Below are 18812 nucleotides of genomic sequence, written 5' to 3'. Positions count from 1 at the left end.
GTGAGAGGGGTATGAAGGATCTGAAGCGGGCTCTGTGCCAACAGCAGGGAGCCTAAGGTGGGGCTTGAACTCACAAGTGGCAAGATCATGACCTGAACCGAAGTCGGCTACTCAACCTACTGAGCCACCCGGGAAAATGAGTTTTTGTAAGACAATGTGACTGAATACCATTTGCCGAAATATGGATTTACTTAATAAAAATTTCAGGTATTAGGTTTTCCCTCCCATTCCCAACCCCCCAAAAAGTAAAAACAAAGGTAAATCCCATCATTGTGAATATTGTTAAATATCGTTGCTATCTTTCTACCCTGGTGTATGGCCCACGGTAAAGGAGCTCTGTTGATCTAGTTATAATAAATTATCTGCAAGAATGTTATTGTTCAGTAAATGTTTTCTCTGCTTCTTGTCCAATGATCTATGCTATCTGAGAAAAGGGATGAATTGTTGCTGATCTCTTGCTTCTTTTGTCCTACTATCAAGCAGCAATTTTCTTTAATTCACTCATCTTAAATATCTCAATCACCCTTGCCAGGAAAAACAAAAACAAAAGACTCACACCATTTACTCCCTGCTACCAAAATAAAGTAAAACAAGGCTAAGTAAACAAAAAGGATAAGGATAAGATTACAGGCCCCTTTTACTTGCTCTGTTCAGAAACTTCTCGTATTTTAATTTAACACAGAGAGACTAGACAGCAGGTCGGCCTCATGAGTAAATCTGCATGTATTTGTCTATGCATAAAAATTCTTTTATAAAATAATTTTGGATTTTATAATCATAATGGTGACCTAATAGGTCATAAAAAGAAAACTTATTTTCTGTCAACTTGCGATCATCTATGTGAACACAAGGAGACGGTAGCATGGATAATCCCAGTCTAATTTGTATTTGTCTTTGTTCAATTTTAGATTCACCCAAAGTAGAGAATGGCATAATTTTTATAGTTAGAGGGTACTTCAAGATCATTTGGTCCACCCTTGACATTTTGCAAAAGAAGGAGCTAAGATCCAGAGATTAAGTGACTTAAATAAAATTCTAATGCTTTCCTAAACTATGCCATGCTGTCTCTTTATAATTAAAAAAGTTAGTAATGTGTACATAGATAAAGAACTATCTGTATGATTGGACAAAGAGCTTACTAAAGAATAATCACAATATACTGTATATCCTTTGTCCTCACCTGCCCAGATCCTGGTCCCACTCCGAATTATAATCAACAGATAGAAAGTACAATAGGAGTTCCCACAATGGAAGATTACTCTTACCATTACTGCCATGGAGTGGGAGGGGGAAAAAGAACTTCATTTAGCTGCTATGACAATAGGGAAAGGTAGAGGAAATAAGCTCTTTAATTGGAGCACAGATAAAGGAAACAATCGTTTCTCATGGCCAAATTAATTCAAAACATCTCAATTCTCTAATTGGAGGCTCAGCTTTATTTTCCCATGCTAAAATACACTTACATTATAAGTGAAGTAGGATTCTATGAGGCAGACAGAAACGTAATGACCACATCAAACAAAAGTTCTATGGAAAAATATATTTTAAGACTCAAATGGCTGACTTATCAAACTTTTGAGATAGATCCCAGTTATAAATTAAGGATGGCCTGGATATACCTAATAAACTCAAACATATAAACTCACAATTATATGAACACATAGAAAAAGGAAGAATGAGTTAGCCAATGAGTAAGTTGACAGAAAAAGTAAGTACAGGGACATATTTAGCTGTGTGAAGAGCAGGGAGAAAACCCTGAAAATTTAGGGAGGAAAGTCATTTTTTTTTACCCTCCTAGGAATAATCACACAAAAAAGTCATAACCTTTTCTGCTCATAAATATTTCCTGCCCCACTAACTACACCCCAAAGTTCAGATCAACAAAGGCAGGTAAGGAACACAAGAGGACAGGACAAGGTGACTAGCTAGAGGAACCCACAGAATGCTAATTTCATACTAAATCTTGCTTGTCTAAATAGATAAAGCAGTTAACGCACCGGGTCAGTGACGTCTGCAGGACTTCCGAATGTATTCAGGTGTTCGATAATGTCCTCGAGATCTTGGGCCATTCGCTTCAGCTGAGCATCTATATTTTCTGCTAATCTGTAACTGAAAAGGCAGGTAAAATAAAGAGATTAACAAGAAATGCTTTCTCTGCTACGTCTTGTTACTGACATACAAAGATGATGCTGCCAGCTGGATTTGCACCAATCCCCCCCCTTCTAAGTAGGTCTCAGTTATGACAAATGACACATTTTTATGTAGGCAGCATTCACAACCTTATTATTACCATAGTCTAAAAAGACTCCATAGGTGAGGCCTTGTATCCATCTTACCATTTTTATAGTCACCTATTTACTCTCTGGACAATGTTCCAGGGAGCTCTGAAGCAAAGAAACTCTTTTTAGCTCTTATAATAAACTCCTAAGACCCTTAGATACATGGGAAGTTATTTGGTGTTTACCAGTATTCAATAAGTGCTGAGAGGTCTTTAATGATTTTAAATACTAAATTCTCAAAGTAAAACCTTATATATATCCACCATTCAATAAAAGATGTTTTGAGAAATGAGATTAACAATAATTAAAGGCAGATTAAACCTGTTACACATTCACAGCAAATATTAGTTGGCTAAATTCTCAAGAGCTCTACCCAAATTATTTACACACATACATACACACTTACCTAGTCAATAATATGCTCATGAATTAAAGTGGTAAGAGAGTTTTTCAATCGTAATGTGTATAAAGATTAAAGGATTCAGTTAGATTTATTCATAGCTAACTATTGCCTTTCCATCCCAAAGTAGTTAAATAAAGGTAATTGTTTGCCTTGATTGTTGAAGATCTTACTAAAGATTCCATCACACTATAAATCTGACTACACAAAAACAACTGGAAAGGAACTAATGTTTCAATTATTCCCTCAAATTACAATTAGGAACCCATGGCCAAAAATGTAACTCTATATGCTTCAAAAAATGGCAGAATGCATAGAAAGCAATGCAAAAAAAAAAAAAAAAAAGATTCACAAAGGTGGAAAGACAAAGCCAGAAACAGAACTAAGGTCCATACAGATTAGCTATACTTACCATATTTAATGCGCCTACAACAAAAAGTTAATTTGCAAACCTTTAGAAAATAAGCTCAGTCTTAACTCATGAATAAGCCATTAATAAAGGTAGTCTGATTTGGTCTCAGTCTGGTTTATGTAGCACATTCAGACAAGTTTTCCTAACAACACTTATTATTTGGCCTGATTACCAAATTTCAGTTGCGGAGAGATGAAGTTACAGTGGGAACACTGGTAATGTTATCAACAACAAAACTGAATCACACACAAATATATTTAGCCCAAGACACTGACAAAAATCATTCAATTTTTGAAAGCTATGCAGCCTGCCCCCAGATTAACAAATTGCCTTTAAAATAGCCAATGATTTATCACTGAAGCAATTGCATGAACATTAGGTTTACAAGAGTCAATATAAATAGGAAACCATAAATATCTCACAATATATGACACCACACACATAAAACTGGTATTTCTAGTTTAAGAAAAAATGTGACAAATAGAATACCTTTACTGTGGTCATGTATAAGCTTGAGATTAATAAGTGTACACAATGCTATAAAACAAAACTGCCAGAATGATTACTTCATTTTCAAGCATCGTGAAAAGATAAACAGAAAACAGTCAAATAAGTTGAAAAATGGCAACTACAAGAACTTGTCCTTTCCTACCAATTTTTATTCCTTGTCTTTCAATTCTATTTTTTCCCTTTTTTTTTCAGTAGCTAACTTTTTGCCCCATTGCTTGATCTTTATTCAGTTACTTACGTCTTCCCAGGCTCCGCATCTTCATGCTGCAGATAGGCAGCCCCATTCTGGTCCTTCACAAACTCCTCTAAAGGGGTCAAGAGATCTTCTAGTTCCTTCTGCTGTGACAGGATAAAATCCAATTCTTGTTCCAGCCTGAAAAAACAAGTCAACGGAAGGGCTTATGAAAAGAATTGGGAGTGGCAAAATAAAGTTGAAAAACTAGAGCAAGGGGGAAAAAATGGACAAAGAAATCGATCTTTAATCTTTCAACCTAGAGAGTCTAAGGTTCTACCTTTTCTGATCCAGTTTCACTTTTTCCACTTCTCCATGCAAAGTTGTAATCTATAAATGAAAATAAGGATATGATAATGCAAATATTTGAATTTATATTTAATTTTAAAGCAATATTAATTTTCTTATGCACACTTCAAACATAGGCAATTTACTAAATCAGGGCACTCATTACATAGGAAAAGATTTGTAAGTTGATCATCAAATAGTGGAATAGAAAATTACCACAAAACACAGGTCTATACTCTTGTGTTCATCTGAAAATGTTTGTACAATACAGGTAGAATAGTGAGAATATCTTCTTACCTTCTCACCATTCTCAATCAGTGTACAGTCCCAAGCATTGACCTGAGTGGTCTGGTAAAGAAAGTTCCTCTCTTGATCCTCTAAATCAAGGCTCCATTTGTTTATCAGACCCTCCAGCTGACCATATGTCATCACAGGAGTTACGATTGCACTAAAAAAGAGGGATGCAAAGGGATACAGGTGTGCTTTTTTAAAAGGGCACATGCACCCCAATGTTTATAGCATCGCTATCGACAACAGCCAAAGTATGGAAAGAGCCAAATGTCCATTGACAGATGAATGGATATGTATATATATATATATATATATATATATATATATACACACACACACACACACACACACATATATATACATACACACACACATACATATATACACACAATGGAATATTACTTGGCACTCAAAAAGAATGAAACCTTGCCATCTGCAACAGTGTGGGTGGAACTAGAAGGTATTATGCTAAACGAAATTAGAGAAAGACAAATATCATATGACTTCACTCATATGTGGAATTTAAGATACAAAATAGATGATCGTAAGGCAAAAGAAGCAAAAATAATATAAAAGCAGAGAGAGGGACAAAACATAAGAGACTTTTTAAAAATGTTTATTTACTTTTGAGAGAGAGAGAGAGAGGTGTGAATGGGGCAGGGACAGAGAGAGGGAGACAGAGAATCCAAAGCAGGCTCCAGGCTCCAAGCTGTCAGCACAGAGCCTGACGTGGGGCTTGAACTCACAGACTGTGAGATCATGACCTGAGCTGAAGTCGGACGCTTAACCGACTGAGCCACCCAGGCGCCCCAAAACATAAGAGATTCTTAAATATAGAGAACAAACTGAGGGTTGGTGGAGGGGTTGTGGGTTGGGGGGATGGGCTAAATGGGTAAGGGGCATTAAGGAAGACACTTGCTGAGATAAGCACTGGGTGTTATATATAGGGGAGGAATCACTGGATCCTACTCCTGAAATCACTATTGCCCTATATGCTAATTAACTTGGATGTAAATTAAAAGAGAAAAAAAGAGAAAAAAAAGGGGAGCCCATTGTGGAGACAGGCTGAGAGGAAAAGGAGATTTCTTAGCAGAAGAACAAATTAAAGTCCTCAGGAAAATCTAAAAAAAAAAGAGGGATCTGGGCGCCTGGGTGGCGCAGTCGGTTAAGCGTCCGACTTCAGCCAGGTCACGATCTCGCGGTCCGTGAGTTCGAGCCCCGCGTCGGGCTCTGGGCTGATGGCTCGGAGCCTGGAGCCTGTTTCCGATTCTGTGTCTCCCTCTCTCTCTGCCCCTCCCCCGTTCATGCTCTGTCTCTCTCTGTCCCAAAAATAAAAAATAAATAAAAAAAATAAAAGAGGGATGCAGTATGATCATCTTTTAACTGTATTTTTTGAATGAATAACATAGGAGGACTTAGAGAAGAAAAGAGCCCATGAGGAGTTTTTCAGACCTGCTCCCCAACAAAATCATCATAGCTGGTAAAGATTATTTTAAAAACAACCATTCAATATCTTTGGAAATTATCCTAGAGGAATATGGCAAATTATAAAAGCTCTACTAAGAAATCTACTAAATCTCAGTAACAACAGCTGAAATCTGTGCCACACCTGCTTCCTTCCTTCCCCCTCAGCTCAGCATGATACAAGCTCCCTTCTGGGTGCATGTGGCCAAAGAGACAGGACTCCCTCTTCCCACAGCTCTTAATCAAAATGATCCATTTCCGGTCTAAGTGGTATCCACAAAACAGAGTAGGGAGCTGATCTTCCATCCTCCATTGGGCAGAACCGAACAGAACCATGATTCCCCTGCCAGGTGGTATCAAATAGGCTAAGCAGGTGGCTAAGTTTCCATCCCATGACTGGTGGAACCAGGCAATGCCTTAATTCTTCTGCTGGGGCAGTGTCAGCAGGGCTAAGCAGAGAGGTAATCATCAATTCTCTGCTCGCCAGAGGCAGGTAGTGTTCTATTCCCTTCCTCTACCAGGGTCCTGTCAGCGAAGGCCAGTGACAAGCTGAATCTAAATACCCACCCAGCAGCAATCAAGACATAATAAAGACAGGGTTAGTTACCATTAGGTTCCCTCACTTGTCACTAGTGTCAGTGAGACTCAATGGGGGGCTAAACTCTATGCCCACCTGGCATCATCACTGAGAATGAACAAAGTAATGCTAGTCTGCACTCGGCCCCCCTGCTCCCCAGAGCCTGTGTCAGTGAGGCCCAGTAGGGAACTAAGCTTCCATACCAAGCCAGCATCAAGAAGCTGAATGAAATTGGAAGACACAGAATAGTTGATATCCTGCTTCCTCACTCCTTTTGTGTCAGTGACACCCAAAAGGAAGGTGAAATTCTGTCTCCACCCTGCAGCACCTAAGTGGTTAGTCCCTCACTTCCTCTTATTTTGGGGACCCAGCGACCCATTGAGGCAATGAAGTGGTGGGACCCAGTGTCCCACCTTCTTGGGGAATGAGTCAGGAGGGCTGAGGGGGTAGCTGAACTTCCACACCACTCATGTGCATTGAGGCAGTATGAGTCAGCACCCCACTTTCACTGGGGTGGTGTGGGCAGGGTCTAGTAGGAAGCTGAAGATACAAACACACCCAACCCCTGCATTACACCCCAACAAAAGGATTACCTGATTGAAAAAAATTAAAATAGGACCTGGACTCTCCTAACATGATAGACATAATGTCCAGGATGCAACTGAAAATGGTCTGTCCTACCAAGAACCAGGAAAAATCACAACTCAAGAGAGAAAAGACAGTCCACAGGCACCGACAGCGAGAGGTGTCAGATGTTGGCATTCTCTGAAAAGAATTGTAAAGCAACCATCGAAAAATGCTCCAAACAAGCAATTATGAATTCTCTAGAAACAAAAGAAAAAGAGAAAATCTCAGCAAGGAAACTGAAGTTATAAAAAAGCAATTGAATGGAAACTATAGAATTGTAAACTAAAATAAAGGAAAAAAAAGCTCACGTGAAGGGTTTAATAGTAGAGTGAAGACGACCAAGGATAGAATCAGCAAACTTGAGAGTAGGTCAATAGAATTTTCAGAACAGCAAAGAGAAAAGAGACACAAAAATTAAAAAGAAAATCTAAAGAACCCAAAGGACAATAATTAAAGTGGTAACATTTGTATCATTGGAGTATGATAGATTAGAGAGGAAAAGACAGTATGGGACTGAAAAAGTATTCTGTAAAATAAAGACGAAAACTTCCCAAATTTGGCAAATGATATAAACCTACAGATTCAGGATGCTGAGCAAACCCAAAAGTGAATAATACAAAGAAATGTGCACTAAGACACCTAATACTTAAATTTCTGAAAACTAAAGATAAAGAAAGAAAAAAATCTTGAAGGTAGCCAGAAACAGCACATTACTTAAAAGGTAATACCAATTCGAATGACAGCAGATTTCTCATCTTAAACCATGGAGGCTAAAAGGAAGTGTCACAACATTTTTCAAGTACAGAAAGAAAAAAAAAAAAAACAAAACTGTTGACCACAGCTTCTCTATCTGGTGAAAATGTCCTTCAGAAATGAAAGGAAAATAAAGATATTCCCTTGCAAGATTTTTTGCTGCTGGCAAACCTACTCTTGAAAATTGGCTAAACTGGGGGCACCTGGGTGGTTCAGTCAGTTGAGCATCCAACTTCAGCTCAGGTCATGATCTCACAGTTTGTGAGTTCGAGCCCCACTACAGCTCTATGCCGACAATGCAGAGCCTGCTTGGGATTCTCTCCCTCTCCTCTCTCTCTCTGCTCCTCCCCCACTCGTGCTTTCTCTCTCTCTCAAAAATAAATAAATAAATAAATAGATAAATAAATAAATAAATAAAAGAAAAACAAAGAAAAAAGAAAACTGGCTAAACAAACAAACAAACAAACAAAGAAATGAAAACAGAAGAAGGCTTTGGAACTTCATAAAGGAAAAAATGTCATAATGAACAAAAAGGGTAAATATAAGACTATCCTACTTCTCATGAATTTTAAAAATCATATTTGATGGCTGAAGTAAAAAGTATAACACCACATAATGTGGTGTTCAGTACATGGGGGAAAAACTTGAGACAAACTTAAAAGATAAGAGTAAAGGAAGCTACATGGAATTACCAAAGTGGTAAAATGTCAACATGACTAGACGATTCTAAGTTACATATGTATACTGTAACACTTAGAGCAACTACTAAGAAAATTAGACAAAGCAATATACTCAGAAACACTATAAAAATAGAACAAGGGGTGCCTGGGTGGCTCAGTCTGTTAAGCGTCTGACTTCGGCTCAGGTCATGATCTCATGGTTCGTGAGTTCAAGCCCTACTTCAGGCTCTGTGCTGACAGCTCAGAGCCTGGAGCTTGCTTTGGATTCTGTGTCTCCTCTCTCTACCCCTCCCATGCTTATGCTCTCTCTCTCTCTCTCTCTCTCTCTCTCTCAAAAATGAATAAACATTAAAAAAAGAGCAAAATAGAACCTTAAAAAAGGTCTTAATATCCCACAGGGAAATTACAAAACAAAGAAAAACAAAAACAGAAGTAGCAAACAAAAGACAAGTAATAAAATGGCAAACTTAAGCCCAAACATACCGATAATTAGCTTAAATGTAAATGTGCTAAATATACTAACAAAAAGGCAGAAATTGGCAGAGTGGATGAAAATTATGACCCATCAATGTGCTATCCACAAGAAACTCGCTTCAAATATAAAGACACAAATAGGCTGAAAGTAAAACGATGGAAAAAGATGTACATGCAAGATTAATTTTAATGGCTATATTAATAACAGATGAAGTCAATTTAGAGCAAAGAAAATGACCAAAGAGGGACGTCGCATAATGATAAAGGAACCAAAGCACCAGGGAAGGCCAACAATCCTAAATGTGTAAGGCAGCCAACAGCAGAACCTCAAAATACACAAAAGCAAAATTGATAGAGCTAAAGGGAGAAACAGACAAACCCACAATTCCTGTTGAGGACTTTAAAAAGCCACTCTCCAGACTGAAAGGAGCTTTAGAGAGGAAAGCTGCAAGGATACAGATCTGAAAATACAACAAAGCAGGATCTAATCATCATACATAAAACACTCCTCCCAATAGCAGAGAAAACAATTTCCAGGTGCCCATGGAACATCACCAAAAAAGACTAGATCTTCAGGGTGCGTGGGTGGCTCAGTTGGTTAAGCATCCAACTCTTGGTTTCAGCTCAGGTCATGATCTCATGGTTCATGAGTTCAAGCCTCACCTCAGGATCCTTGTTGACAATGTGGAGCCTGCTTGGGATTCTCTCTCCCCATCTCTCTCTCTGCCCCTCTCCCCACTTGCGTGCATGCATGCATATGCTCTGGCTCTCTCTCTCTCTTCCTCTCTTTCTCAAAATAAACATTAAAAAAAGAAAGACTGTATCTTCATCATAAAACAAACCTGAACAAATATAAAAGGACTGAAGTCATATAGAGCATGCTCTCCAACTATAATGGAATCAAAACTAGAAATTGATATAGAAAGAAAATAAAATCTCCAAGCACTTGGAAATTAAACAACATACTTCTAAATAATCTATGGGCCAAAGAGTAATTCACAAAGGTAATCTGAAAAGTAGACAGAATTGAATGAAAATAAAAGTAAAACATAATAGAGTATGTGGTACACAGCTAATGCAATGGTGAGGATATTTAGAGCATTTAATGCTTACATTAGGAAAAAAGAAAGGTCTCAAATCAATAATCTATGTTCATTACTCAAGAAACCAGAAAAAGGGCAATATGAACTCACCACAGAGGGAAAGAAATAATAAATGGTAGATATCAATGAAATTGACAATGAAAACAAGAGAATAATCAATCAATAAAACAAAAGCTATTTTTTTAATTAAAAAAATTTGTTTAATATTTTTATTTATTTCTGAGAGAGGGAGCGAGCTCGAGTGGGAGAGGGGCAGAGAGACAGGGAGACACAGAATCTGAAGCAGGCTCCAGGCTCTGAGCTGTCAGCACAGAGCCTGACACGGGGCTTGAACTCGTGAACCGTGAGATCATAACCTGAGCCAAAGTCGGATGCTTAACTGACTGAGCCACCCATGTGCCCCCAAAGCTACTTCTTTGGAAAAAGATGAATAAAATTGATAAAAGAAAGGTATCAACATACCAACATAAGAATTGAAAAAGCTATTAAAAGCACAAGAAGGAAATACTACAAACTTCGTACTCATAAATTTGACAACTTAGAAAAACAGACCAAATGAAAACCACACACTACTAAAACTCATGAAAGATGAACAGATAACCTGAGTAGTCCTAAAACCAGTAAAGAAATTAATTTGTAATTTAAAAGCTCCTGCAAAAGAAATATACAGGCCAAGGTTTCACTAAAGAATTCTGCCAAACATTCAATAAACACAATTTGTTACACAATTTTACACAATTCCTTCTATAAAACAGAAGAAGATACTTCTCAGATCATTTTATGTGGCTAGCATAATCCACATATCAAAACCAAAGACAAAATAAAAATGAAAGAAAACAAAACTACAGACCAGTATCTCTCAAGAACTTAATAGAAAAGTCGTCAAGCAAAATACTAGCAAACTAATCTAGAAAAGTATAAAAAAATTATACACCATGACCAAGTGGGATTTATCCTACATTTGTGAGGCTGGTTCAACATTTGAAAATCAATCAATGTGGGGCGCCTAGGTGGCTCAGTGGGTTGAGCATCTGACTTCGGCTCAAGTAATGTGAGTTTGAGCCCCGCGTCGGGTACTGTGCTGACAGCTCAGAGCCTGGAGCCTGCTTCTGATTCTGTCTCCCTAGCTCTCTGCTCTGTCTCTCTCTCTCAAAATAAATAAACATTAAAAAAAATTGAAAATCAATCAATGTCATTCACCATATCATTATGCTAAAGAAGAAAAATCCTAAAATATTGTACCAATTGAGGCAGAGAAAACATTTGACACAAATATGTCCAACTGATTTTTGACAAAGATGTGAAAGCAATTCAGTGGAGGAAGCTGAAGACTCCCTTTCAACAAATGCTGTTGGAAAAATCGGACATCCACAGACAAAAAAAGAAAATGAACCTTACTCTAAACCTCACACTTTACAGAAAAATTAACGCAAAATGGATCCTGATTTAAATGTAAAACTGTAAAACTTTTAGAAAAAACTGAGAATCTTTGGGATCTAAGGTTAGGCAAAGAGTTCTTAAACTTGATATTAAAACACGGTCCATTAAAGAAAAAACTAGACCTCATCAATAAAAGTTTTTGTTCAGCAAAACTCCCAGTTAAAAAGATGAAAAGGCAAGTTACAGAGTTAGAGAAAATATTTATAAACTACAAATCTGAAAAAAAAAACTGAATCTAGAATGTAAAAAAACTCTCAATACTTGAAAATAAAAAAAGAAATTCAAGTAGAAAATGGACAAGACATGACATGAACAGACACATCATCAAAGACAGACATGCTGATGGCAGAGAAACACATGAAAAGATGTTCGACATCACCAGTCATCAGGGAAATGCAAATTAAAACTGCAACGAGATATTATTTCACATCTATTAGAAGGGCTAAAATAAAAAAATAGTGACAACATCAGATCCTGGTGATAATGCAGACAAGCTGGGTCCCTTACACATTGCTGTTCGGTGTATAAGATGGCACAGCCACTCCGGAAAAGAACTTGGCAATATATTAAAAAAAAACACACACACACAACCACACCACTCAGTAATTGCACTCTGGGCATTGATCCCAGAGAAATGAGACTTACACTCACAAGAAAAAACCTGTACACAAATGTTCCTCACAGCTTTATTTATAACTGCCAGAAACCGGAAACAACCTAGGTGTCCATCAACAAGTTAATAGTTCAATTATAGTTCATCCACAATACCATGGACTACTTCTCAGAAATAAAAAGGAAGAAAGTACTGATACACATGACAACCTTATCTTAAGGAATTATGACTAGAAAAACAAAACAATCCTTAAAGATCACATAATATACAATTCATTTGTATAACATTTCTTTAAATGTCAAGGTTATAGAAATGGAGAACAGATTCCTCATTGCACAGGGTCACGAAAAGGAGGGGAAGGTAGTGAGTGTGGCTATAAAAGGGCAACAGGAAGGATCCTTGTGCTGATGGAACTGTTCTATACCTTGACTATATCAATGCCAATATCCTGGATGTGATACTGTACCTCTAGCATAGCAAGATGTTATTATCGGGGCATACTAGGTAAAGGACACAAAGAATTTTTTCTATTCTTGCCTAGAAGTACATGTGAATCTACAGTGGTCTCCAAATAAAAATTTAATTTAAAAACCCAAACAAGGGGTGCCTGGGTGGCTCAGTTGGTTAAGCATCCCACTCTTGGTTTTGGCTCTGATCATGATCTCATGGTTTGTGAGTTCGAGCCCCACATTGGGCTCCGTGCTGACAGTGCGGAGCCTGCTTGCGATTCTGTCTTTCTCTCTCTCTCCCTTTCTCTCTCTCTGCCCCTCCCCCACTCACTCTGTCTCTCTCTCTCTCTCTCTCAAAAATAAATAAACTTTAAAAAAGTAATAAAAAATAGGGGCACCTGGGTGGCTCAGTCAGTTGAGCATTTGACTTCAGCTCAGGTCATGATCTTGCGGTCCGTGAGTTCGAGCCCCGCGTCAGGCTCTGTGCTGACAGCTCAGAGCCTGGAGCCTGTTTCAGATTCTGTGTCTCCCTCCCTCTCTCTCTGACCTTCCCCCGTTCATGCTCTGTCTCTCTGTCTCAAAAATAAGTAAACGTTAAAAAAAATTAAAAAACCCCAAACAGTTAGAGAGGGACATGGTATAGATTCTAAGATTATAGGCTCTGGAACTCAACTAGCTGAATTTTAATCCTGGCTCAACCATTATCAAGTGTACAACCAGGGGCAGATTATAAAATTTGTATGTGCTCCAGTTTTCTCATCTATAAAATGGGAACAAAATAGTGCCTACCTCATAGGGTTATTGGGAAGATTAAATGATATGATGTTTGTAAAGCATTGTCACATTGCTAAATATTTACTAATTGCACAACAAATGTTAGCTATTATTAGTAATAGTAATAATAGTATTATAATGGTAATAAGACAAAGGCAAGCTGTTAATTGTTCAATTTATGAAGCTACAGAAATCCTTTATCTGCTCCTTTGATGGAGTCATTTACCTAAAATTCAAACACTATTCTACAGCTATATAAGCAAACTATACTTTGTACATGATAAATAAAATGAAATTCACACAAATTTTCAAATAAACAGGCTTACTTAACAGTCGAAGTAAAAGGTATGGAATTAATACCGACTGGAACAATGCTATTAATTCCAGCTGATGCCAGTGATCTTAGATTCAAAGTAAAGCCACTGGTGGTTGTGGTAGTCGTAGTGGTAGTAGTGACAGTGGTGGTGGTCGTTGTTGATGCTGTAGCTGGAAAATAAAATGTGTGTTATCAAGAAATGAGAGACTTAATTAGTCCTTGATCATTCAGGATAAAAACTATAGAAGCATTTATTTTTATTTATTAATTTTTTAAATTTTTTATTTTATTTTCAAGAGCAAGAGAGACAGAGCACGAGCAAGAGAAGGCATAGAGAGGGGGAGACACAGAATCCAAAGCAGGCTCCAGGCTCTGAGCTAGTCTGCAAAGAGCCTGACACGGGGCCCAAAGTCACGAACCTCAAGGTCATGACCTGAGCCGAAGTCAAACGCTCAACTGACTGAGCCACCCAGGGGCCCCATTTTTTTATTTAAAAAAATTTTTTTATTTATTTTTGAGAGAGAGAGGCACAGAGTGTGAGCAGGGGAGGGGCAGAGAGAGAGGGAGACACAGAATTGGAAGCAGGCTCCAGGCTCCAGGCTCCAAGCTGTCAGCACAGAGCCTGACGCAGGGCTCGAACTTTGGAACCACAAGATCATGACCTAGGCCTAAGTTGGACCCTTAGTCAACTGAGCCACACAGGTGCCCCTACAGAAGCATTTTTTTTAAATGTGAATTTGAACTCAAAGTTGTATGGATTTGCACTTAACATTGTTATAATATGAAGTGATATACAGCAGGCCAGATATCTGGGTTAACTCTTCTGCCAAAAATTAAAAATCCTGGATATATTTGTAGAAAAATAAAATTTACAACTTAACCAGACCTGTAACCATTAAAGAAATTGAATCAATCCTCAAAGCTCTTCCCATAAAAAAACCTTCCAGACCCAGATGAGTTCGCTGGCAAATTCTACTAAACTTGTAAGGAAAGAATAATTGCAATCTTATACAAACTCTGTACATCTATACTTTTGTATACTTACATGAATAGATCTGTGTAATTAATTCCTAGAAATGAAATTGCTGGATCAAAGGGTCAGCATGCCGTAAGTTTTAATATATCTTGCCAAACTGCCCAACCAAAAAGATTTTGCCAATTTACATATCTATCAATAGGGGAGAGCACCTGTTTCTCTACATTATAGCCCATACTATGCATATATCTTTGCCAGTCTAATAAATAAAAGTCTCTCAAAGTTTCATCTACAGCCCAGACCTCACTTCTATGTGTCTTTTCCTATTGCACCCCTACTAGAATTCCCAGCCCTCTCTAGATGAAATCCTCAATATACTTCATGGCCTAACTCAAATTCTTCCTTCCTGGTATTTGTCACCCACTTCTCTTCCACTCCACCATTATCCCTTAGTTTTCTGAAACTTCTATAGCACTTTTGGTTTTTCCTACACACTGAACACTTAAAGAACAATTCACAGAAAACTGTGCCTGGTGGGACCTGCAAATGTCTTCTTTTCTTCTTTTTGGTTCTCTGTATTTTCAAATGTTCTCAGTAATTAATAGATGATGGTTCTGTAACAAGAAATTTGTTATAAAAATATATTATAACACATGTACACAATTGTTTGTTTTACATTAGCCCTGCTTTCCCAATTAGCAGTATTTTCAGGTTAGTGGCCGTATTAGATAAATACATAAATCATGGTGCCTGCCAAAATATTCACAGCCTATACTGAGGGGAACTGGCCTACTCTGTTCCTGCTGAGGGGCCAAGCTCAGATATTCCTTCTTTATTCCAAGAAATCTGTCCTTTGCTCCTGATTCACAGTCAATTGGGACAAGGGTGGGCATCCGAAGTACGGTATCAATCCCATATACTACTGGCAGCTTATACAAGGGTCTGGCATAGAAAACTCTAGCCAAGCAAGGATAAAATAGGTCAGCATCTCATTTTCAAAAATTTATAACTATGGAAAGAATCAGACTATAGGTAGAAATATGGAAATATTTCCAAAAATATGGAAAGAATCAGACTTTAAGCAGAAATTTGGAAGTATTTCCAAAAGTGTAGAAAAAAGTCAGACAATTGGCAGAGGCGGATTGAAAGGACCTACAGAGGTCACACATGAAGTAGAATTAAGGAGTCTGAGCAAGCCAAAATTAAGAATAAGCTAAAATCGGGGTGCCTGAGTGGCTCAGTCAGTTAAGCGTCCAACTTCGGCTCAGGTCATGATCTCGTGGTTCATGAATTCGAGCCCCGCGTCAGGCTCCATGCTGGCAGCTCAGAGCCTGGAACCTGCTTTGGATTCTGTGTCTCCCTCTCTCTCTCTGCCCTCCCATGCTCGTGCTCTGTCTCCCTCTCTCTCTCAAAAATAAACATTAAAAAATATTAAAAGGATAAGCTAAAATTGTAAGGTAGAAAAAGAGGTAAGGAAACCAATGGAAAGTTTTTAAAAGTAAGGGTAGACTAAGGGAGAAGAGCTGAATTATGTTTATGCAACAGATTCAGGGGGTCCCTAAAAGTTGCCTCTAGAACAACTCTTAAATTCTGATTTCTTTCAAGTTCAGTGCCAGGACAATACCTGTGTTAGATTTCTAAAAGATTCCATTTCCCTTTTGGCCACAAGAAATCTTAAAATAATTTCCCCATTTTTTGTGTTAGCCTTTCTGAGGGTGGAATGAACACCACAAGGAAAGACCATATCCAGTCACAAAGGATCCCTGGGGTCACTTATCACTCCAAACACTTGAGAAGATTACAGACTGGATCCCATGTGGCATTCTTTACAATCATATGTCATCATAATTTTCACCTGAGAATAAAAATGTTATCTGATAAGAAATCCTTCCCCAGAAATACTGAAACTTAATGACACTATCAAGACCCCTCCTGTATTGATTAGTTCAAACAGAAAAACAGAAAAGCAATTAAGAAAAAGAAAGAATCCTTTTTATAAAGCTTTTCTTCACCCAAAGATTTTTTTCAAAAAAAAAAAAATAGTAATCTGTTTTGGAGCACCTGGGTGGCTCAGTCAGTGAAGTGTCTGACCTCAGCTCAGGTCATGATCTCACGGTTTGTGGGTTCAAGCCCCACGTCGGGCTCTGTACTGACAGCCTACTTCGGATTCTTTGTCTCCCTTTTTCTCTGCCCCTTCCCTGCTCATGCTGTCTCTCTCTCTCAGAAAAAATAAATAAGCATTAAAGAAAGTAATCTGTATTTCCTGACATGGACAGATGTGCAAAGATGATATATAAGAAAAATAATCGTAGGATTATGTGTGTGTGCGTAATTATCCCATTTTTGCAAAACAAATAAATTCAATGTGTGTTTGTATGTGTTTGGAAAAAAAGGCTGGAAAGATAACTACCAAACCATCCTTTCTAGAGACAGTGATATATGTACACACACACACACGCACATACGTGTGTGTGTATGATTTTTATAAAAAGAAAAGCAAGCATCATCACTACCAAAATATCTCCACAAAGATGTTGAGTGATACCTTCAGGAAATTAATACCTGTCAGCCTAAACATAAAAGCATCCTGAGTCACAAAAAAAATGGTATGATTATTTTAACCTTTTAAGACAGTATTTATCTTTGTTCCTTAGCTTTTATGGTATTTTTAAAAGGTATAAATTAGCTCTGGCATAGAAGATAATACTCAAATGCCAACAGTATTTCAATTCATACACAAAAAAGCCATGGATTTGAGAATGAAAGTTCCATCACAGTCTGATTTTGTAGGTTATGACTTTGGTCTAAACTAAATGCAGCCATCTTTACATTATCTGTGTAGTAAAAGGGAAGCACAGTTCTATAAATACTAAGACATAACTGCCTATCACATTTGTATTTAAATAAATCTCATTCTGATGTTCTTAAAGATGGTTATATAAAATAGTGAAAAGATCCTTTAAAACATCCTACTATCTGATTTTTCTATCCAAACAAACATTTTCCATACAAAAGATAAGACTGATAAAAAGCAAGCTTTCTTGGGGCACCTGGGTGGTTCAGTCAGTTGAGCATCCGACTCTTGGTTTCCGCTCAGGTCATGGTCTCACGGTTCATGGGTTCGAGCCCCATGCTGGGCTCTGTGTGCTGACAGCATGGAGCCTGCTTGGGATTCTCTCTCACTCTCTCTCTCTCTCTGTCCCTCCCCTGCTCATGCTGTGTGCTGGTTTTCTCTCTCTCTCTCAAAATTAAAAAAAAAAACTTAAAAGAGTTATTATTTAAAAAAATGCAAGCTTCTCTTAAAACTTGCTGATTATACCTAGGGCAGAGAATAATTCCAAATGGCTATAAATTTGCAGACACAGACACTTGAAAGCTGCCCTACAAGGCTGATCTGTGAGGTGAAAATTCTGAGCAAGTAAATATGCTTGGGGAGAAGGAATGGTAAGTAGGGGGAAAAACTAACTCTGGGTTAAGGGTGTCAAGTTGAGACATCTGATGGGGAGATGGGCATATAAGGTAATGGTAGATGCAATGGCAATAAGGGGTGGGTTAGAAGCAAAGGTACCAGTTTGCAGGAAGGAATCTGAGACCTAGCTAGGGAGGGGGTGAGTTATGGCCGGGTCCTCAAAGCACATGCAAATTCATATTTCAGTGACTCTACCCATGGCTGAAAGAATCAGTTCTTTGTTCAGCATTTTAAAGGGGGAAATTATGGGTTATGTTATTTGCAAATATGGTAACTTTTAAAGTTCTCAAGACACACCCTTCACAACTCTTATAGGTTGGCTAGTTGCCTAGTACACAGTAGAAACTCAGGTAGGTATCAGTCATGCAAAAGAATAAATAGATGGTGGACCTCTCTGGTTAGGAATAATTTCTTTAAATTTAAAAGAGATTGACTTTTAATTTATGCCAGGTTTGAAGAAAGAATCGTTCAGCCTCAAGTAAACTTTTTAAAAAAATTTTTTTGAAAGAGCACAAGTGGGGGAGGTGCAGAAAGAGAGTGGGGACAGAGGATCTGAAGCGGGCTCCATGCTGAAAGCAGCGAGCTGGATGTGGGGCTCAAATTCGTGAACTATGAGATCACGACCTGCACCGCAGTTAGATGCTCAACCAACTGAGCCACCCAGGTGCACCTCAAATAAACTTTT

General features: G+C 38.1%; 1 protein-coding gene across 3 annotated transcripts in view; it reads right to left on the bottom strand.

Annotated features, from left to right (window-relative positions):
* NUP62CL (nucleoporin 62 C-terminal like) overlaps window positions 1–18812 on the bottom strand; it is an 88946-nt gene that overhangs the window by 26159 nt on the left and 43975 nt on the right. For all 3 annotated transcript variants that reach the window (XM_040468388.1, XM_040468387.1, XM_040468389.1), the window contains 5 exons: window positions 13693–13852; window positions 4419–4569; window positions 4114–4163; window positions 3840–3974; window positions 1998–2109 (listed from right to left, as the gene is read on the bottom strand). In XM_040468388.1, the coding sequence (XP_040324322.1) occupies window positions 1998–2109; window positions 3840–3974; window positions 4114–4163; window positions 4419–4569; window positions 13693–13852 (608 nt within the window). The remainder of the gene's footprint in view (window positions 1–1997; window positions 2110–3839; window positions 3975–4113; window positions 4164–4418; window positions 4570–13692; window positions 13853–18812) is intronic.

The sequence above is a fragment of the Herpailurus yagouaroundi genome, unplaced genomic scaffold (assembly GCF_014898765.1).
Source record: "Herpailurus yagouaroundi ecotype Mexico unplaced genomic scaffold, PumYag 67700, whole genome shotgun sequence".
NCBI lineage: Eukaryota > Metazoa > Chordata > Mammalia > Carnivora > Felidae > Herpailurus > Herpailurus yagouaroundi.
This window is presented reverse-complemented; position numbering and strand designations above follow the sequence as displayed.